Consider the following 21,274-nt stretch of genomic DNA (forward strand, 5'->3'; position numbering starts at 1 on the left):
CCCGTGATCCGTCTGAGTAAACAGGAATGTAATTACAGTACCTCTCTTGGATTTCCATAAAATGTTCTTTATGAATAACTGCATCTGTGCGATCTTTCTTTAGACGCACAAGATCAAATACAATTTTTGGTGGTTTGATACACCAAGGTGGCAAAATAAAATATGAAGACGTTTCCAAAATGTCTGTTATATCAATGTTGGAAACTAGTAGAAACTGCTTAATGTGAAGACCAAATGTTCTAATCGGATTCGGTTTCGGATTAGATAACTTCATATATTTGTTATCAAACACCGCATTATTTGCAGGATGTTTTGGCATTTAATATTTGTAGTATACTGCAGAGAAAGCTTTGCACGTCTAGCACCCACACTACGTCCGTGTGCATCGACGTACAAGCTCTCGACAGGAGATGTTTTGAAAGCATCAAGACAAAGCCTAAGTCCCTGGTTCTGTATAAGATCTAGTATTTGCAAGTGAGCCTTATGTGCTGACCCATACACAATGCACCCATAATCAAGTTTAGACCTAACTAAAGATCTATACGTTTGATCTGCTCCCCATTCAGTCTTGCTAATAACTTTTAATATATTGAGGGCCTTCGAGCCCTTCTTTTTTAACATACTGTAAATGAGGAACAAAAGATAGCCTCCTGTCAAAAATAACCTCCACACATTTTGTCTCCTCCATAACTGGAACTGGATTTTTGTCCAGAAACAGCTGGGGATCTACATGGCAACCTCTTTTCCGGCAGATATGCATACAAATGGTTATTGATATTTAGAATTGAAATCCATTGACAGTTGGCCATTCTTGAAAATCAACATATAACGAGCTGTCAACACCAGGTTTTAAACACTGTGTGATACTGTTAATTTTCACAGAAAATAAACTTACTGGCATGATGCTACCTTGAGGCACACCCATTTCTTGGGAGTGAGAATCAGATAACGTAGATTCCACTCGTACCTTGAAATACCTATTTTTAAAAGAAATTTGAGATAAAGTCAGTCATACGGCTGCTTAGGCAAATGCGACGGAGGTCGTCTTTGAAAAATCTCATACTTCCACGTGGTATCGTAAGCTTTCTCGAGGTAAGACAAAAGACCGATACCGATTGCTGGTTATGGATGAAACTAACTTACATACTGGGCATTAAATTCAACAAATCAGATTACCAGTTGTATTTATGGGCAACTGACTTGAGATATTGCCGACTACTTTGACATGGCAGGTGTTCGTAACACGATTACATTTACCAGTTTGACACCGAATAGTCGAATGTATTTTTCGTGCTGGAGTGTCGTTAAACATTCATGCATTCATTCGTAACACGAATGCCCTATGACATGAACTGTCTATACTGCTAAACATATCTATTAGTAGTTAAACTGCAATCATTTCAGGCGTTTGCAGATGGTGATTATTTACTTGATGCTTAATGATTGATTTCTGAAATTGGACTAGTTCGTTAATACAACTAGGAAAGAAAGGGTTGGCACGTTCAATTATGAATACCACCTATATACACCAGGCACGTTAAATATATTTGACCAATTAGAACCTGTCCATTTCCGCATGGCACATGGCCCTGACTTACGGATTTGTTGTGATTTTATCGAATATATCCATGTAATAAGTTTATAGCATGCATTTTTGTTTTGGGTGAGAAAAGTCCTGATACATTATTTTACCCTGCAGGCCATTTGTATTTTTGCTTGTATAACATGTATGACATATATACCGCCGATATGGATATTAATAATAATAATAATAATAATAATAATAATAATAATTAGTTGTATTTTTTTGGTAAGATTTGATTATGGGAAACATGACGTATACACTATTGGATTCATAAATTTTATAAATATTTAATAGTAATATTCTCCATAAATGCGCCATATGTCACGGGAGTCCATTTGTCATGCAGGTGGTGATGGAATTTAGCACGCATATTTAGCCGACTTAAATGAGTTGGGGTTACCTTCTGAGAAAGTGGGCATGGCCCACAAAGTTCCCCTTTTCGAAATGGTCACCATTGTCATTAAACGCGACTTACAATATTGTGTTGCTTCAAACATGACAGAAATTTTGAAACAAACATTCGGAATCATAAACCAAATATATTGTTTGTCTTTTCCATTCTGCACTGTGTTTAGCAGGCAACGGGCAACTCTACTAACGTGCCCCTATCCACAGAGGTCCAGGCACACCCACTTCGGATTTAGCCTCTGACTTTGCCAGTGACCACCTCTGGAGCAGGAGGGGGGGGGGGGGGGGATTGAGTTTGAGGTGGGCGGAATTTGGAAAAAACCCATTTAGTAAAGTCAAACGCAAGCGCAGACTGAAAAGCAGACACTAAGCAGACCTCAAGTAACACCGATTGGGAGCCGTGCTCTGATTGGCTAAAGTTCGATTACTCTGTAAAAATTGGCAAGTACTTGAGTCTACCTATGATAACTGCGTCCAAACCTGTCTGGACTACAAAGTTAAATCGAAAAGTAGTTTTGACTGCTCGACCGAAAAGGTTTTAAGGTGATTTGAGCAATTTAGATTGACTGCCGAAAGTAAAAGGTTACCGACTGTTTACAAAAAAAAAATTAAACAAAGTTTTTGAGATGACGGCCTAAAAAATTAAAGTCTAGTAAAGTCCATACTCACGGAGGAAAAGGAGGTTCTTGGGAGGTTGACGTCTATGGCGAGGACAGCCAGACTCTGGAGTCAAAGTTCGGTAACATTTGGTAGAAGCCGGGCGTCGCTAGTATCTTGGCGGCCTTAGGGTACTGCTCCCATCCGAAGATCTTCTTCAGGATACGATGGATTGAGACATTATCCATCTGGTGGAGCAGCAGAGCCTGGTTGTAAAGTTGGTCCCGGCGGTATGTTACGCACAAGGCATCGTCGCCTTCCTTGAGCTTGACTGGGTGAATCACGTACTGTCCCTCGCCGTCAATGATATCGCGATATTCTCTGGACTTTGGCTGACAGAAAAGTTGATCTTGTCTTAGAATGTTGGAGAAAACACAATTGGCGAACCGCTAGTTTAGACTGACGTGCAACGTCCAGGCTTTGGTTCCTTCCACGGGTTGGGCCCCTTGGGGGTGGGGGGCGGCCGTGGTTGGGTAGGCGGGTCCCTGTGGATGGAAGCAGTAAACTCCGCCTTCCTCTTTCCAAAGGCCAGTTGGGCATTCTCCGGTCATGCTCCTCCGTGGCAGCATGATCTAACTCCGGAGATGAAGAAATAGGGCGATCCGGGGGCCTGTCCGCTAGCTCTGGGAACATTAATGTCCCCACGGAAGGTGGAGGCGCAGTCGGCTGTGCAGAGTCCGGTTGGATCTTGTCCTTCTTCTTCCGCTCGGCCGTAGGCTGGGCTGGGGGCGGCATCAAAGAAGGAGCGGCTACCAACGGTTTAGCCTCTGGCTTTGGCCCCCCCCCCCCCCCCCCCGAGTCGTTCCTGGCGCACGTTTCCTCTTCCGGTACCTTCCTTTCTTCTGAGTTGGTAGGTCTCCGTACACCAAGGTCACGGAAGCCCGTGACCCGGTGTACGATACCCGGTACTCTAATAACACTCCATAAGACTGAAGTAGTCCCCCCAGGTGGGGGGGGGGGGGAGGGGCAACTCGAGAGAATATGGGCTGACGTCCGTCTTCATCGAGAAGTAAAATGAGAGTGAAAGTTTAGAATGACTGTGTTTAGTAGTCCTTATAGGACCATTTCCCCTAATACCATTGTATATTAGCAACCATGAGAGAAGGAGCGCTCACAAGGTTTTTTAAGAAAACAGTGACTGTGTTTTATGTTATACCATTGAATAATGTTAAAAAAAAATCTAGTGCAATCATGTTTATTTAAACAATTATGGCGCTTCAGGAAAGGTGAACAGCGTTTTATACTTAAGTGTTACCTAGGGCAGATCCCACATTATCTCTCAAACGAGAGCCAAATAAAGGCCTGGTGTACAAATATGTATCTCTGAAAGTAACCCAGTGACTATGTCTGATGACATCATTACCATGTTGCCCTTTCGTTTTTAAGGAAGCTTGAGTTTTTGAAATGCAATACAAGATTATTTGTGTGCAAACTGTTTTTATTAAGATATGTTTCCCAGGGTGCAGAATAAGTTATAAAAAAATGTATGATCAATTTTGCATAGCAAACCACACATTTTTCATAGCATTTTTCAGGAAGTTTGTTTCACATCTGACACTGATTTGATGGGATACAAATGCAACAATTTGCGATTGTCTACCGTTGCCTAGTATATTATTAAAAATATAACTTTTGTGCAAGTCAATGTGTGCACTAGAACTGCAACAAGTCCAAGCAAGATACATGGTGTTGATCGTGAGCATGGCGAATATGGGTCTAGAATAATAATTTTAAAAAAAACCGTATTGTGTGTCTTGGAGAAAGAGCTTGTTATTTTTTGTGACTGCCATTTTGCTTTTGTTTTCTTTATGGAGTTCTATCCAGGAGGGGTGGGAGCCTTCGAACAATGCGTCATAATTAATATGACGTCAATACCATTGCCATATTATACCGGATTAGCACGATGAAACTAGTCATGTGTGTAACGCTACATTGTCGGATATATTGTCTATTGTATATACAACAATACAGCATACGCGCATGACTTGTTCCATCGAGTAGTGGTAACTAATCACCCATACACCAGGAACCGAACGCCAGTGAGGAAACACACACAAATTGAGTTCTTAAGGGCACAATGGGTAGGTGTAAGGCCACTACACCCTCTTCTCTCTCACTAACAACTAACCCACTGTCCTGGACAACTGCCCAGATAGCTGAAGTGTGTGTCCAGGACATCGTGCTTGAACCTTAATTGGACATAAGCACGGAAATAAGCTGTAATGAAATGAAATTAATGAAATCGTTTATTACCATAATGGCTAAGATTGCAATATTCGGGAATATTTATATCAAATTGCCTTTACCAGACTTTGACACCCAATAGTCGATGCATTTTTCGTGCTGTGGTGTTGTTTGATTGATTGATTGATTCATTCATTGATTCATTGATTCATTGATTGATTGATTGATTGTTTCATTCATTTGGAGGAGCCCAGTGGTAAAGCGCTCGTTTGATGTGCGGTCGGTCTGTGATCAATCCCCATCGGTGGGCCCATTGGGCTATTTCTCGTCACAGCCTGCGCACCACGACTTGTATATAAAAGGCAGTGATAGTTGTTATCCTTTTTGTTGGATGGTGCATATAAAAGATCCCTTGCTACTAATGGAAACATGTAGCGGGATTCCTCTCTAAGACTGTCAATATGTTTGACATCCAATAGACGATGATTAATAAATCAATGTGCTCTAGTGGTGTCGTTAAACAAAACAAACCTCTTTTTTTTTGCATTCATTCATTAATTCAGTTATGTCACAAATCTGTACCAGCATTCTCATTAGGACATGGGTGTGTCGGTTGAGTGCCAGGTTTTTTCTTTTAAGGTCGAGGCGGGATGCGTCTTGACCACATTTCAAAAGAAATGATAACTGCCTTACCCACTATGATATTTGTCCAACTACAGGCCCGAACGAGGTAACGGGGAATTTGTTGGAATTCCGGTCAAGACTGCTGGGTGAAGGCGCCACTAAGGTGTGTGGTTTTGTTTTTAGAAATATGCATATGGGCTCCCAGTGAAGTAGGTGTTGGGTTGGGACCTAGTCCCGATGTACATCAAGTTCCCCACTGATTATGTGTTGGATGGGGTCCACGCCAATGGTGGTGGGATGCAGAATTATTATTATTTTTCTACATTTGTGGCACTATCTTGCGAGGGTAGTTCCTTGTCCAGCGACCCTTTTCAGGGCCCCCGATTCACTCGAGAGTGTGTTGGTACACAATTGCTGTAATTATAAATTGAGAATTAGTGCATACATGCATGTAATACATTCAACAAAATGACAATATTTAAGATTACAACTAGTCCGTTTTTTAGTGGACCATGGGTAGCCTTAGGGGTGTCCTGCTCTCTCTGACCCCCACCCCCTTAGGAGTGCATAGTCGTATGGTCGAGTTCTCAAGGTTGCTACTCCTTTTTAGGGGGCCTTTCAGGCAAGCCATGGCCCTGGTTTATTAATGGTATTAAATGGGTGGAGTGGTGGCCCGTCTAGGCTTCCCTAGGGAGTGCATATCGTTGGATGAGTTCTGAGGGTGGCTGCTCGTTTGCGAAGCCATGACGTGCCTGTATCCTCCTTAGTTTAGTTTATATCGGGGGGGGGGGGGGGGGGGGGGTCCGGTTCGTCTAGGCGATCAAAGGTGGGTGGCAGGGGGCGCCCGTGGCCGGCCTTCGTCCCGATCCAAGTCCCGCCCCAAGAGAGTGAGTGCATAGACTACAGTCGAGTTCTCAAGGTCGCTGGTCACCTCATGAATCGTAGCTGGTCGGGTACCACACTTACAGAAAATGGGGATGTTACAGATTGAGCTTTGATACTGGCTAAGTTGCCATGATTTATCTAATCGGAGTTTAATCGTGGTTTTGTCTATGACCGGTGGTTTGCTGTTGGGGCGTTTAGAATTGACCAGGGTTTGATATTATAGTGCCAAGTATTTAGAGTTTGGTCACCATGTTTCTTGACATTTGTTGATATAATGTTTTCCTCTAAGACTACATGTATATGTCAACATTACCAAATGTACGATACTCAGTAGCCGATGATTAATATATCAATATGCTATAGTGGTATCGTTAAACACGTAGACTGGTATCCCACAAATTGCTCACTAACATACAATGTAGGTTCAGGCCTAGATGTTGCACGGTCGATCATCTTGTTAGATTTGAAATGTTTTGTAGGGATGCTTTCAAGCATAATCAGCATTTGATATCGGTCTTTTGTTTACCGTGAGAAAGCTTATGATACCACGACGTGGAAGCATAGGATGGCATGTGCCTAAGAGACAGCAGTCCTGAATGTATCTCAATTTTCTTTAAAAATAGGTCTTTCAAGGTTTGACTGGGGTCTGCGTTATCTGATTCTCACTCGCAAGATATGGATGTGCCTCAAGTTAACATCCCGTCAGTAATTTTATTTTCTGTGAAAATTAACAGCATCACCCAGTATTTAAAACCTGGTGTTGATAGCTCGTTATATGTCGACGATTTTCAAATGTGCTACAGGTCCTCCAGCAAGAGTATTATTGAACGTCAGTTACAGTTTTTTTCAATGAACTTCAACAATGGGCAACTGACAATGGTTTTCGATTCTCAAAATCAAAAAACCCGTCTGTATGCATATCTGGCAGAAAAAAAAGGTTACCATTTAGATCCTCAGCTGTTTCTGGACAAAAATCCGGTTCCAGTTGTGGAATGGGAATTGTGTGGCTTCTGCTACAGTTCTTCCATCAGACACAACAATTTGTATGTGATTTGCTGATTCAGCATCAATCTTTACTGCTGGAACTTGGGCAATCGTTAAAGCCCTGGGACAGATTCCTGATTCATGTGCATCAAAATACATTATTTTTAATGACTCTCTTTCGTGTCTCCAAGCTCTACGGTGCATGGACTTGGAGCATTCCTTAGTCAGGATGGTAATACGAAAGTGTGCCGTTTGATCCATTGTCAATAAAGGTGTATTTTCTTGGGTACCGAGCCATGTTGGCATTGAGGGCAATCAAAAAGCAGATGTTGCTACTAAGTCTGCTTTGAACTTGCCCCGTGTCAATGTTGGTGTTCCGTACAGTGATTTTAAATATTCTATTAACCATTAAGTGTTTTTGATTCGGCAAGATGACTGGGACGGTGCAGATGCGAACAAGCTTCATTCTGTCAGTCCATTCCTGGAAGAGCGGCAGTCCTCCTGTAGGCGGTGCAGGAACGATGAAGTAAAATTGTGCCATGCTTGAAACTCTAGTGGTATATCAGCATTTTAAAATTAGCCCAAGTATTGTGTCCTGCCCGCATCGGCCATACATATTTGACGCATTTATTTATTTTGAAGGACTATCCTCAGTATTAAAATGTTCAGTGTACACTGAATCCGCCACATTTTGGTGGAGTGTGATCATCTCAAGACGACGAGAAATGATATAGTTTGCAACAGAAATGTTTTGCGGTGGGGGTTTTTCATTCAGAATTAATTGTAAAGTTTTAAAAACAGTGATTTCTATACAACATTTTAAAATATACGTACCTTGTTTTAGGTATTGTATTATACTATACAGCTCCTTACACTGCGGTTTTACATAAGTATCTAGAAATAATATGTTAATACACATACCAAGTGTGTCTCCCAATAGCCGATGTGTACTGTTTGTGCTGGGGTGTCGTTAAACATTAATTCATTCATTCACGTATGTGTATGTATGTATGTATGTGTGCGCGTGCGTGCGTGCGTGTGTGTGTGCGTGTTGTGTTGATAACTGGGTACATATGTACATTTTAATATATAATAGTCATCTTTATTCACTTCTTTGTTTATTTCTAGGCGGGTGTGCATTTCACATTGACTGCGTGGACCCCGCGATAATTGGGAGGCAATCACAAATGACGTGTCGCGGACGTTTTGGAACAGGAGTACACTGGTATCGACCAGATGGTAAACTAGTAAGAGAGTGCAACAAGATCAAACAACGTTGTCCAAGAGTTGATGGATACAGCGGTCGTCCTCACGTAGGTGGTGATTTAACAAGAGACACTTTGTTACTACATTCCTTCGATCAAAAGGTTGATGGTGGTAACTGGACGTGCAGAGATGGACGTGATAGCAGATCATTTGCTACATGTTGGCTAGGCCCTACAAAGGACAAGGGTTCGTATGTGTGTCACCCAATAGCCGATGTGTACTTTTTGTGCTAGAGTGTCGTTAAACATTCATTCATTCATTCATTAACGTATGTGTATGTGTGTGTGTGTGTATGTATGTATGTATGTATGTATGTATGTATGTATGCATGTATATATGTATGTATGTATTGTATTATCAGGAGTGCACAAATATGAAATTGTGATAGTTGCCCGGTGGGCAACCAGTAGCTGAACTTTGGTTGCCCAACATCATCTCTTGGTTGCCCACATAGTATTTAATAAAAAAGTTTTATGAATATAATTTTGAACTGTCTTTAAAACGAAACTGAAATTTAAAATGTTTTTATTATTATCATTACTTAACAGTTTAGTTTTATTTCTTTTTTAACATTATTTATCTACAGCTCATCTTTGCTTAGGCTGAAAAAACGTTTGTTTTGTTTAACGACACCACTGGAGCACATTGATTAATTAATCATCGGCTATTGGATGTCAAACATTTGGTCATTCTGACTACATTTCCTAATGCAGCAAGGGATCTTTTATATGCACTTTCCCACAGGCAGGAAGGCACATACCACAGCCTTTGTCCGGTTGTTGTGCACTGGTTATAACGAGAGAAAAAACCCAATCAGCTGAATGGATCCACAGAGGCGGTTCGATCTCGCTTGGGCTGTCACAGTCATAATACTTTAATGAACTCAGGGCTGAACCAGGATTAAAAATACCTGTAGCCAAAACAATTGCCAAATGGGATTTTTATTTGCATAATGAAAATGTTTTAGCCAATATTGTTTTGTGTAGTACTGTATAGAGTATTTATATATGAATATGAAAATGCATCTTTTTCAGCCAGTTATGTACAAACTGGAATACATCTGAATAACAAAATTACCTCCTGATCAAAATCAAAGACAGCAATGGGGGTAGGGGCAGTTAATATATTACTTTGATTTTTCAGTGGGTGAGTGGAGATATGCAGAGTTGGAAGCCAATGTCCTCTGCAAACACACCCCAAAATCTAAGGCCTATGGCATTAATAAAAAATCTGAGAGCCAATACTCTTCCTTTTTTAAACAGTGCTCATTATTTTTGTAAAATAGCAATGTTAATTTTGGTTTGAACTGCTTTTAATTGTATTTTAAAGTAACCTATCTATTCCACACCCAATTTCTTAATTTGCGCCATTTTGTTGAGTTCCGCGTCGTGTTAAATGCTTGTTGTTGATTTCAGCTTGTAAAATACGTAGCCTAAGAACGCTGACTTCACGTTTTGACAATTATCCATTTACGTCAAAAGGTCGTAAATGGATAATTGTCAAAACGTGAAGTCAGCTTTCTTAGGCTACGTATTTTACAAGCTGAAATGAACAACAAGCATTTAACACGACGCGGAACTCAACAAAATGGCGCAAATTAAGAAATTGGGTGTGGAATAGATAGGTTTACTTTAAAATACAATTAAAACAATTCAAATGTTACGGTCTTTTTAAAATCTAGCTACCTTTTGAGATGTCACCTCACAGTCAACAAATTTATATAATATTCTATCTAACAAATATCATGATTATTTTTAACTAATTGTATTCAGTGTACGTTTAACTGCAATTTGTATACATACTGCATGGTCCTTTCCCGCGATCGCGAAATGCATGAATGCGAAATTAACAAAGAGAACGGAAATAAACAAACGAAACAGCAATTAAGTATTCATTGATGCTAACAACTATTTGGTGGTGTATATTTTTTTCTCACAAATTTACATCAAGATTTACTTGCGTGTAATCGTATTGTTTAATGTCTGCAACAATGTCTTGTGACACGTGCAACAGTCTCAGCTGACTGTCAAGCGTGACCTATATGCACACTGAGAACAGCCAACAAACGTTTTCCAAACGTTCGCGAACTATGTGATTGGTTCCCGACGTGGACATTGGGTTTAACGTGAAGCGCATAAACAAGTTTAGCGGACGTTTTTGTTTCGCTCGGTCTGGCTGAACTCGGTCCTAGCCTACTTGTCTTTGGCCCTGAACTAGCATGTGTATTGAAACTGACCCGCAATGTCGGTCCGTTTTTATTACTGTAACTTTGGCTCAAAGACTTTGCAGAGTTAAAATAACACGCTACAGATTTTTCATACTTTTCTTGCATACATGTTGCCGTTAAAATTAATAACTGATTATTAAAATAAGCAAACATTGTTATGCTGAATTCTTGATGACACCGCTTCTCGTAACCAGTCGCGAGATCCCTGCTAATATTTGCTATTATTATTATATGTTAGGTGTCGGATAGATTATGTAACCGATTGTTCACATCGGAAGATAGAAAATGGCTTAGCTACATTTTTAGCTCAGAAGTGGATGGTTGTTGGTGTAGTTTGTGGCCTTTCACATGTCTTGTGCCCTTTGCTAATAGCCACCATTCTGAAACGTATCTGTCTGCATTCAACTCGTCAAAATCATGCACGGTGGACGCTGAGTGGATAGCAGCGTTAGGGTGGATATTTATATCGCCTATCAGTCAAGTTATCAGTTTCGATACTTTTGAATTGCCCGCGACTGTCCGAGTGTCGTGAAGTTTTGTTTTTTCATTTTACTTTTTTATGATTTTCTTGGTTGCCCGTCGGGCAACTCTTTGACAAAGGATGGTTGCTCGCAACATATTTTGGTTGTCCCGGGTGCGCGGACAACCGATTTGTGCACCCCTGCACTGCATGTATGTATGTATGTGTGCGCGTGCGTGCTTGTGTGTGCATGTGCGTGTTGTGTTGAGGACTACATAATATGTACATTTTAATATATAATAGTTATTTTTATTCATTTATTTGTTTATTTCTTGGTGAAGATACATTGCACATTGACTGCTTGGGCGTCACGGCAATTGGGATTCCGACATCAATAACGTGCCACGGAGGTTTTAGATTAGGAGTACACTGGTATCGACCAGATGGTAAAATAGTAAGATCGTGTGACACGACCAAACTAAATTGTTCAAATGTTGGCCGATACCACGGTAGACCTTCCTATGGTGGTGGTATAGCAAGCGACACTTTGATACTAGAGTACTTCGATCCAAAAGTTGATGGTGGTGGCTGGACGTGCAGAGATGGGCGTAATGGCACACTAAGTGTTACATGTCGGAAGACCGATACAGCAGAAAATCGTACGTGTACTTAAATTCCTTAAAAATCCTTGAATATTGGGAAATTATTTTACAGTAATAATCAGTTCCTATAATCCTATATTCCTATAATCAGTATTCGAACTTTTGTTCTGCCCCAAGTCAGGATCCGAACGGTGACGCTTTCCAAACTTTCTTTTCGCGTTCTTATATTCACAGATCAAACACTTGATCACAGTGTTCCTTTAGTTTGTCTATAGTGCGCATCCGTCGGATAACAAGATTGGCAGTAGAATGGGTTCTCGTTGGCACTAACAGCATACACCATTGGGAACGTACATTATATAAGCGTTTACTTTCACTCCAAATTTGGGAACATTTCCGTCTGGTTTTTTTTTATATGGTATATGTAGTAACAGTCCGAACAGGTGGCATTAGAAGAAGTTTGCTGGCGTGGCGGTCTATTTTTAGATTAAAAAATCATTTATGACGCGCATCCGTCTAAATATTGACTAGTTATCTGACTGTCTGTGACCGAGCCGGACTAGACCATAACAGAGAAGGGGTGTAATCATACAAAATGTACCTGTGCACTACAGGACAACACTCGGAGTTAATTTTTTGTGTAAAAGGGGCATTTTAATCTGTACATAATGTTTTATATTGTTTATTTCAGTTTACAATCAGTTTGTTCTTTCTTTCAGACTGACATGCAAACTGAAATAATTATAGTTCACCTGACTCTTGCAAACACTTCACTATCGTTCACGTCACGGCAATCGGCACCTACGTTTTCAGCAATAACTTTACTTCTAAAAAAATTTAACAAAATTACTCTTATTTTTTTAATTTTTGAAATAATTTAATTTAAATTAAAAGAAACAATTTTTTTGTTTAATTTCGAAAACGTTTTTCCTTTTTTGACTATATGTCGACCCAAACTAAAAGAATCAAGACAAAAAAATGGATTTGTGTTTAACGAAATTTATAGTATAATAGTATATCTTTACTCCTTTGCAGTAAATAAAGAATTCATACAACGTATTAAAATTTGTCAATTTAGGAGGGTTGAGTTTCATGAATTTCACGCAAAATGTCAGATATCGCATTTTCGTCAAACTCTTCAAAATAAAACCACCTTAAATTGTAAGATATGTCTACAACATAGTAATTTTAATTGAAGTTTGTGGTTGCTATGGTTATGAAAATGACCGTGGAAAATTGCTCAAAAATCGAAAATTGTCTAAAAAAAAAAAAAAATCTTTCGCTATTGTTTTTTATTTTTTAAATAATTGTATTTAAATTCACAGGAAAAAAAATATTGTGTTTGATATTTCCAAAACGTTGATCCAAACTAAAATAATAAAGGAAAAAAAACCCTACTCAGACTGCTACCTGTTTGTGGTATAGGCCCACGAAATGCACAGAACACACAACTCATCCACACCTTGCATGAGCAGCAATGGTGCAGCCCACGCATGTCAGATGTTTACCGGACAAAAGACACACCAAGACAACAATTACAAATATTACACATTTAGCATAATCTACAATCAATCCCAAAGTCATAAGAGCCCATAACATCGAGAAATTGATACATTTGTTTACAAACTTTGACGTTTTCACTAAGTTCGGAACAGCAGACATATGGAGTGTACATGCGCTGAGAGTAAGAAAGTTCGTAAACTTAACTTTTTTTCAATTAAAAAATGACGGATTATAATCTGCACCAGTCAAAAAAAATATTTACACTGATAGCTCGGCAAGTATCTCAGGCATTAATTGGCAAGCGAACTGGGATGAAACCGCCTCCTGTCAAAATGCTTCACACGGGGAATCCCTTCGAGTCTCCGAATTTAGCAGGGAATCCTCAAGCTTTTCCCCTTAGATACAGCTACATTTTGGTTAACGTTAAAAATACGACCTTTTTCCATTTGTCACGCAAACACTACTTTGCAAAATAAATGAACACTAACACTTTGGATTCGTTTCAAGATGTGTCCTCTACAGTTTTCAAGTTGTTAACACTAAAATAATTGAATATTAAGAGAGTACTAATCAAATAAATTCTTATATGTCCTATTTTAAGCATTGCCTGAAATCTGTGACCTTTTGACCTTTGGTAACATACATAGTGACACAATAATTATAATATACATACCAACGAACAGAGGCCACCAATACCAATATTTTGAGTGGTCACAGAGTATTCTCTGTCAATTTAAACCTAAGTTATGTCCATTTTTGTTATCCCTACTCCATAATTCTAATTCCAAAATCTTGCGTCATGGTTCATTTTAACCCCTCCAAAACCATAGTGAGTCCCTGTTTGTCCAATGTTAACATTCATAATCCTAAAATATAGGTCCGAAACTGTTAGAAAAAAACTAGTTTAGTCAATTCGTGTGGGGGGGGGGGGGGGGGGGGGGGGGGGGTGGGGGGGGGGTGCAAGGTGGGCCCCTTCAGCCTACGGACTATTTGACTCGTTGGATAACGGAGTAACAGGTTCGCTGGAGCTTGCCAGTTACACCGTTATCTAAACCTCGACAAATAACGTAGTAACCTGATATCCTATATGTCAGATACCAAATCTGCCGTTCCCATAATCTGGCTAATCGTATGTTAGACTTATGTTAGTATTTATACATTCATGTACATATGTGTAGCTATAGAACTATGGAAAAGTATTACACATAAAGGGACACGCCCTAGTTTTTAAACACTATAGCATATATGTTACTATTAGAGCCGGGTTTTTTTTAAATTTAAATCATACCTTACTTAGATTTTATTGTTTATGTTATTCATTTCTGTACATTAGAAGTGCTTTTGGTCATCCTGGTGTTTTTAATATCACAAAATGCATTTCTCATAGTTTTAAAAACGCACGTGCGTCTGACAAATAACAGTTATGGAGTCGAGTTTTAGTCTACTTTTAGAGGTTATTTCACCATTTCAAAGTCACAGACTCATGTTTCACTCATGTTGTAACTTTATCCAAATGTATTACAGGTTTGTAGATTAGCCGCACAAGAATGAACATGTTTGGAAATATGCAGGAGTCTGTGTTCTGCATGAAACAATTTGTTGTCTATGAACAATGACTTTTGTTTTCCTTCTGACGATGACTCCCATATAAAATGCATCACAGTGTACACACACACACACAAACACACACACACACTGTAGTTTAATACATGCATATATGTATTGATGTATATATGTATGTATGTATGTATGTATGTATGTATGCATGCATGCATGCATGCATGTATGTGTATATCTATATATATATATATATATATATAATGTCCTATAAACCAGCCAAATACTTACAAATAAACTACCTATACCAAGGGAAACATGGGTTATTTACATAAATAATATAGCCACACAATATAATTAAGAGTACTGCTCTCTCTCTCTCTCTCTCTCTCTCTCTCTCTCTCTCTCTCTCTCTCTCTCTCTCTCTCTCTCTCTCTCTCTCTCTCTCGCTTTCTCGCTCCGTCCCTCCCTCCATACACACGTGCGCACGTACAAAGACAAACACATACACACATTTAATAATTATTTTCAATTCTATGAACAGCGTACACAAATATTTGAAATACGATAATCCGGACTCCAAAAATTCGGAAACCCGCCTGACAGGAGATAACGTACAAAACCAAATATAGTCTGTTTGCGTCAAAAAGAACCGATAGCTTATAACACTATAACGACTAATGCTAAAATTTGTTTAAAAATCACATTATTAAGTGTTATACCCAGACCAACTCGCATAGTTTTTTTTTTTTAAACAATTATAAGGTTCTGTACAAATTACCTTCAAGTTGTAGGATAAATATCATTTTTCATACAGTGGTGAACGTAGTTATTGGAACAGCCATTGTATTCAATTGCACAAATAGCTCTGCCTTTAGCCTGTGTTTACCAGGTCAGGCGGAGTATATGTGAAAGGGGAAGGAGGCGGGACTGTCATGCCAGTGGCACGGTGATGTAAATTTGAGGCCACTAAGGGTCTACGGCTGTTCCTTGGTGTTGTATGTGGGTGTTTATCCACCAAGAAAATGTCCCAGCTTTCTGAACACAATAACTGGAAAAGGTGAGGACCCTGAATGGTGTGTATTGTATATAATTAGAATAACCGTGAAATACACACGTGAGATGAAAGAAATAATGATATATTAATGTGTATGACTTTTTCTGAGCTGAGAATGAATGTGGATGACCATTCTATAATTTGACAAAATTCATGAAACTTATTATTTCAAAACATTCTCTCTGGTTACTGCTACACAGTTATGGAACGAAAAGGAAAATGTTTTATTTAACGACACACTCCACACATTTTTTATTTACGGTTATATGTCGTCAGACATATGTTTAAGGATATTGAGAAAGGAAACCCCCTGTCGTTACTTCGTGGGCTACTCTTTTTCAATTAGCAGCAAGAGATATTTTATATGCATCATCCCACAGACAAAATAGTACATGCCACTTTTTTGTTACACCAGTTTTGGGGCACTGGCTGGAACGAGAAATAATTTTATTCCAATCGAGATGTTGTGGGGAATTGTGAAGACAGAACGTTGAAAATTACAAACGTTCATTAAAATCTACATCTATGAAATAGTTTACTTTGAACATACCTTTTAGTGGTGCCTTTAACCAAACAAAGTTTAACTTTGTGATTATGTGTATGTAATTTAGTGTGTGTGTGAGAGAGAGAGAGAGAGAGAGAGAGAGAGAGAGAGAGAGAGAGAGAGAGAGAGAGAGAGAGAGAGAGAGAGAGCACATCTCTAACCCTCAAAATGCTTAACATTTTAGTCATGGATTTAACAGTGTTATCACGTTAAACAATAAAGAAGGTATGTAGTATATACAAAACTACACATACGTTGTTTTCGTTTTATTTTGCGAAAGTACATATGTATTCTTGCGCAAAATAAACTTGTGCAATAAATAGAAAACGAAAACAATGTATGTGAAATACTGTATATGTATTGGTCACTAATATAATAACAGGCTTCATAGTTAGCATACACACACACGTATTGGAGACGATTTACTAATATCAAATATTGTATTGACCTTTCACTAAAACTCATTGTGAGTTAATCACTTGTATAAACCACTGACAACAATGTTTTAAGTTCACGGTTGTTTGTTTGTGTGTGTTTTTTTCTTTCTTTTTCTTTGGGGGATTGGTGGTGTGGTTTATTGTTGATTGTGTTGGGTGAGTTGTTTGGGGTGGGTTTTTTTGTTCTTTCTTTCTTTTTCTTTGGGGGGTTGGTGTGTATCTTGCTGTTGCTGTTAGTTGTTTGGGGTTTAATGTTTCATTTTTATATACCATTTTATCCTTCGCAAAATGATGATGGTAATTGACATTTTTGTTTTATTACAGCATGTGTAGAGGGCTTTTGGGGTCAGTCTTGCTCTAACAAATGTGGTAACTGTAAAGGATCTAAATGTGAGAAAGATACTGGAAAATGTACGTGCAAGTCAGGATGGGCTCCGCCAAAATGTACAGGTTGGTATTCGTATTTGATCCATTCTACAGTACTATATAATGAATACCCAACACACATTCATTTCGAAATACTGTATTAGCATCAGATATTCTCACATTTGATCTTAACACATTTAAGCATAAGAAAAAAAAAGAAAAAAAAGAGCTATTCATCACATATTCAGAATCATATATATATATATATATATATATATATATATATCGAGGGGTAAATGCCAGAACCACTTATCTTCTTTCCACTTCAATCTGAGAAAACTGCACTGAAAACTTAGGAATATATTTAAAAATCGGAAACTTAACTTTTGCTAAATATTTTGCTTTTAGATGCTAGCAGTTATTTGTTTTACTATAAAACTTAAAAGTTTTGTCTGCTAATAATAATAGATCATGATGTAATTAGATGAAGAAATATTTAATTTATTCTGGTCCTGGAACTTGAACACAAACAGCTCCGACCAGCATGCCAGAGCAAGCTATTTTATAAACAGTTCTTCTTACAGCCAAGCATGTGACACATTGTGTAAAATTTCAAGTCAAGAACAATGTTATCTTGCGGTGAGTCCACGTGGCGTACAGTAAACTTTCAATTTCACAGCAGCTCTGAAACACCTAATTGGGTCTGTGTTGTTAATACTTTGAAAATGTACTGGAGGTAGGAAGTAATTGTAAAGAATAACAAATTATCTCTGGATGGCAGCCACTGGCAAGGGTCATGTGTGTTTCCAGCTGTGTGCACAGTAACTGTATCCTACACTGAGATGGAGAATCAGGCTCCCTGGTATTGTAGCAGGTTGCTAGAAGCACTTAACAACTTTAGAAAAACAATTTGTCAAACACAGCAAAGCCTTAAAACCAATTATAACAGATATATGTGTTACATTAATTATTATAAGCTATCATACCAGTTATAACAGATATATTTATTACACTAATTAAACACAAAATGTTAGCTATCAGAGTAAACTGCACCATATCCATAGTGTTGAGATACTGACTGAATTAATGTTATTTCAACAGCTAAGATAAGTTAATACGTTTAATGATTTTTAATACACAGTAATTTAACAAAACAAAATGAATACAGGGCACGTAACTATATTCGGCATTTTTCCTTTTAAATTTTCATCCGTTGTAAAGTGTCTATGTTTTGACATGTTCTAAAACAAATGTTCTTCAACTTAATGATTTAAACAGCAATTTAGAGAAAATAAAAGAACAAATATATTTACAATCAACGAGTAATGATTCCTAGCAGAATGCGCATGTTCGTATGTTGTACAAAAATGCACAAAACAAATCATCGTGTGCAAAATGTTTGCATGTAACATGGGTCAGATGTTACTGAAACAAGGTTTAGAAGTTATCTGTGATAATATGACTTTAGCAAATAATAACCACAATTCTACTGGCCCTTAATTCATTTTAATTCATTTTGTTCAGTACATTTTAAATATGCAAGTAATACTACTAAAGGTAACTGTGTTGAAACGAAAATCCATTGATTGATATGCTTTAAATTGCACAGATATGCATTGGTGTATCCGGGTAGCCAGGGATTGGACACAAGAGGACCTTGCCTTCTCAAATATACCTCTTTATTCACAACACCAACTTTTATAATGCATGTCGCCCCATAACGTGTAAAAGCAGTGCTCTTTATCCCCACTCCACCCACAATATAAAATCCTGCCTACCCTAATATATATATATATATATGCGCCGTTAAGGTTTGTTGAGTAGTTGGATATTGGCATGGATGGGAAAGAAATATTTAATGAGAAGCCAGCACATGATATTTTTTAAACCATGGTTACCATATGTCCTCTTTGTGAGGTATTTCGACACTTGGTCTGTAAAATGCAAAAGGAAAATTGTTACCAGCATAGTGGCTACTCCAACAAAACAGCAACAAGGTATTATTTATAATAATATATGCACTTCCCCATTGACATGAAAGTACATACCACAATCTTTAATGTACCAGTCGTGGGCACTGCTTCAAGTAAGATAAAAGCCGATGGGTCCACTAAGGACAATCAATCATATATCCCATCGCATCTATCTGTACCACTGAACTATGCTGACATGGGTGATATACTTTTTGCGTGTACAGGAATGAACTACTCTACTAGTCTTATCATATATTGCAAATACATTGCGGTAACTGCAGGTTAAAAATAAGACACATTTTCAGGTATAGTTTCATGTTTTAATTGTTAATGTTTTGAAAACATTTTAATTTGTTCGTTGAATAAATATTGTTGATTAAAATTTAATAAATTGATGTTATACTAATGTTAACAGTGAATGCTATTGGTACAATGAGACCAGGACTGGTGTAAACACTATCTAAATAGAGTTTAATGCATCCGTCATCAGTATTGGTCTGGTGCGTGATTAAGTACAATGTCTGTCTAATGCACTCGTAGAATGATATACATGTACACACCTATATTTTATTTAAACACACTATAGCAGTAACCACTTTGTTATAATGACCAGACATCTCTCATCATTGGAACATCTGGCATGTTACAATTATTCCAGTTAGTGTAGTAATATCTAGATATTTTAGCCCAGAAAATATGAATGTACATACATTTTAACTACTACAATGAACAATATTTACTATTAGTATGCATACTTATTTTGTGTCATTTACATAAAGGGGTCGCTTCTTCTAACAAATTAGTTATAATATGAACTACAGATACCATGAACGGACTCTGATTGAAAGAAAAAGTATTGATCTTAATCTACTAATTCATTTTCAACTATATGTCAAATATAAATAATGTCTATAAATATACAATGACAAGAAAAGTTACAATCCTGTGATGATGCCTTCGAAATAATATAAACTAATTTCCCTCAATGCTAAGTAAATTAATATATTTTATTGCGTATGGTCATACAACATTTATCATCTTTGGGCCGGCACCTTATTACAATAAACAATTCCAAGGCATTTTCATTTTAAATTGCAACTTAAATTTATTTTTTTATATAATATATTCAAATTGTCTACACAATACAGACATAGCTAGTTCATAATGTTTAACTAAGGTTGTTGCATATGGGAACCATGTTTAAAAAAAAAAATATATATATATATAGAAAGGAATTTTATATTTAATGACACACTCAACACAACTACAGTTATGTAGTATCAGACATGTGGTTAATGACCACAAATATATTTTAGAGAGGACACTATGGGCAACTATTTGTTTATTAGCACCAAGGGATCTTTAATATATGCATCATCCCACAGACAGGATAGTATACATGTGTATATCATAGTCTGTAACACCAGTTGTGTAGCACTGGTTGGAACGAGATATAGTCCAATGATTCCACTAACAGGGATCGATCCGATCATCAGGCCAACACTTTGCTATTAAGCTACGTCCTGCCCCCAGCAAATTAATTTAGTTATATTATTTTTTCTCTAATACACTATTCAAACTAAAATAAGGGAAAATAACTGTCCTTTTTAACTAGTTTCTCTATGTCTCTGTTCACTTAATATTTTCTCAACTGCGTGTTTCTTCTGTAGAACTAAATCCAATCACTTCTAATTAAACTATTTACATAACCAGCATTTATTCAGCAACTAGTTACAAACGCACACATTTTACGACATGTCTAAGCACTACTCCCACTACATATATATGATTACTATATACTATACATACCGTTGCGTATATTACGTGGTAAACAAATACGTGTGTAATATCATACTGAAGTGAATCTCTAGTAGTAGTAGCAGTGGAAGTAGTAGTAGTACGTAATAGTGGTAGTAATAGTAGTAGTAGTAGTAGTAGTAGTAGTAGTAGTAGTA

At 37.8% G+C, this 21,274-nt stretch overlaps 2 protein-coding genes across 2 annotated transcripts in view; one reads left to right on the forward strand and one right to left on the reverse strand.

Moving 5' to 3' along the window:
- LOC121385900 (scavenger receptor class F member 1-like) overlaps positions 1-21,274 on the reverse strand; it is a 231,507-nt gene that overhangs the window by 163,733 nt on the left and 46,500 nt on the right. The gene's annotated exons all lie outside the window — the stretch shown is intronic.
- LOC121386385 (scavenger receptor class F member 1-like) overlaps positions 1-21,274 on the forward strand; it is a 28,480-nt gene that overhangs the window by 1,059 nt on the left and 6,147 nt on the right. The window contains exons 2-4 of the mRNA XM_041517264.1: positions 8,456-8,779; positions 11,622-11,939; positions 17,305-17,430. Coding sequence (XP_041373198.1) covers positions 8,456-8,779; positions 11,622-11,939; positions 17,305-17,430 — 768 coding nt within the window. The remainder of the gene's footprint in view (positions 1-8,455; positions 8,780-11,621; positions 11,940-17,304; positions 17,431-21,274) is intronic.

This window comes from Gigantopelta aegis, chromosome 12 (assembly GCF_016097555.1).
Source record: "Gigantopelta aegis isolate Gae_Host chromosome 12, Gae_host_genome, whole genome shotgun sequence".
Lineage (NCBI taxonomy): Eukaryota > Metazoa > Mollusca > Gastropoda > Neomphalida > Peltospiridae > Gigantopelta > Gigantopelta aegis.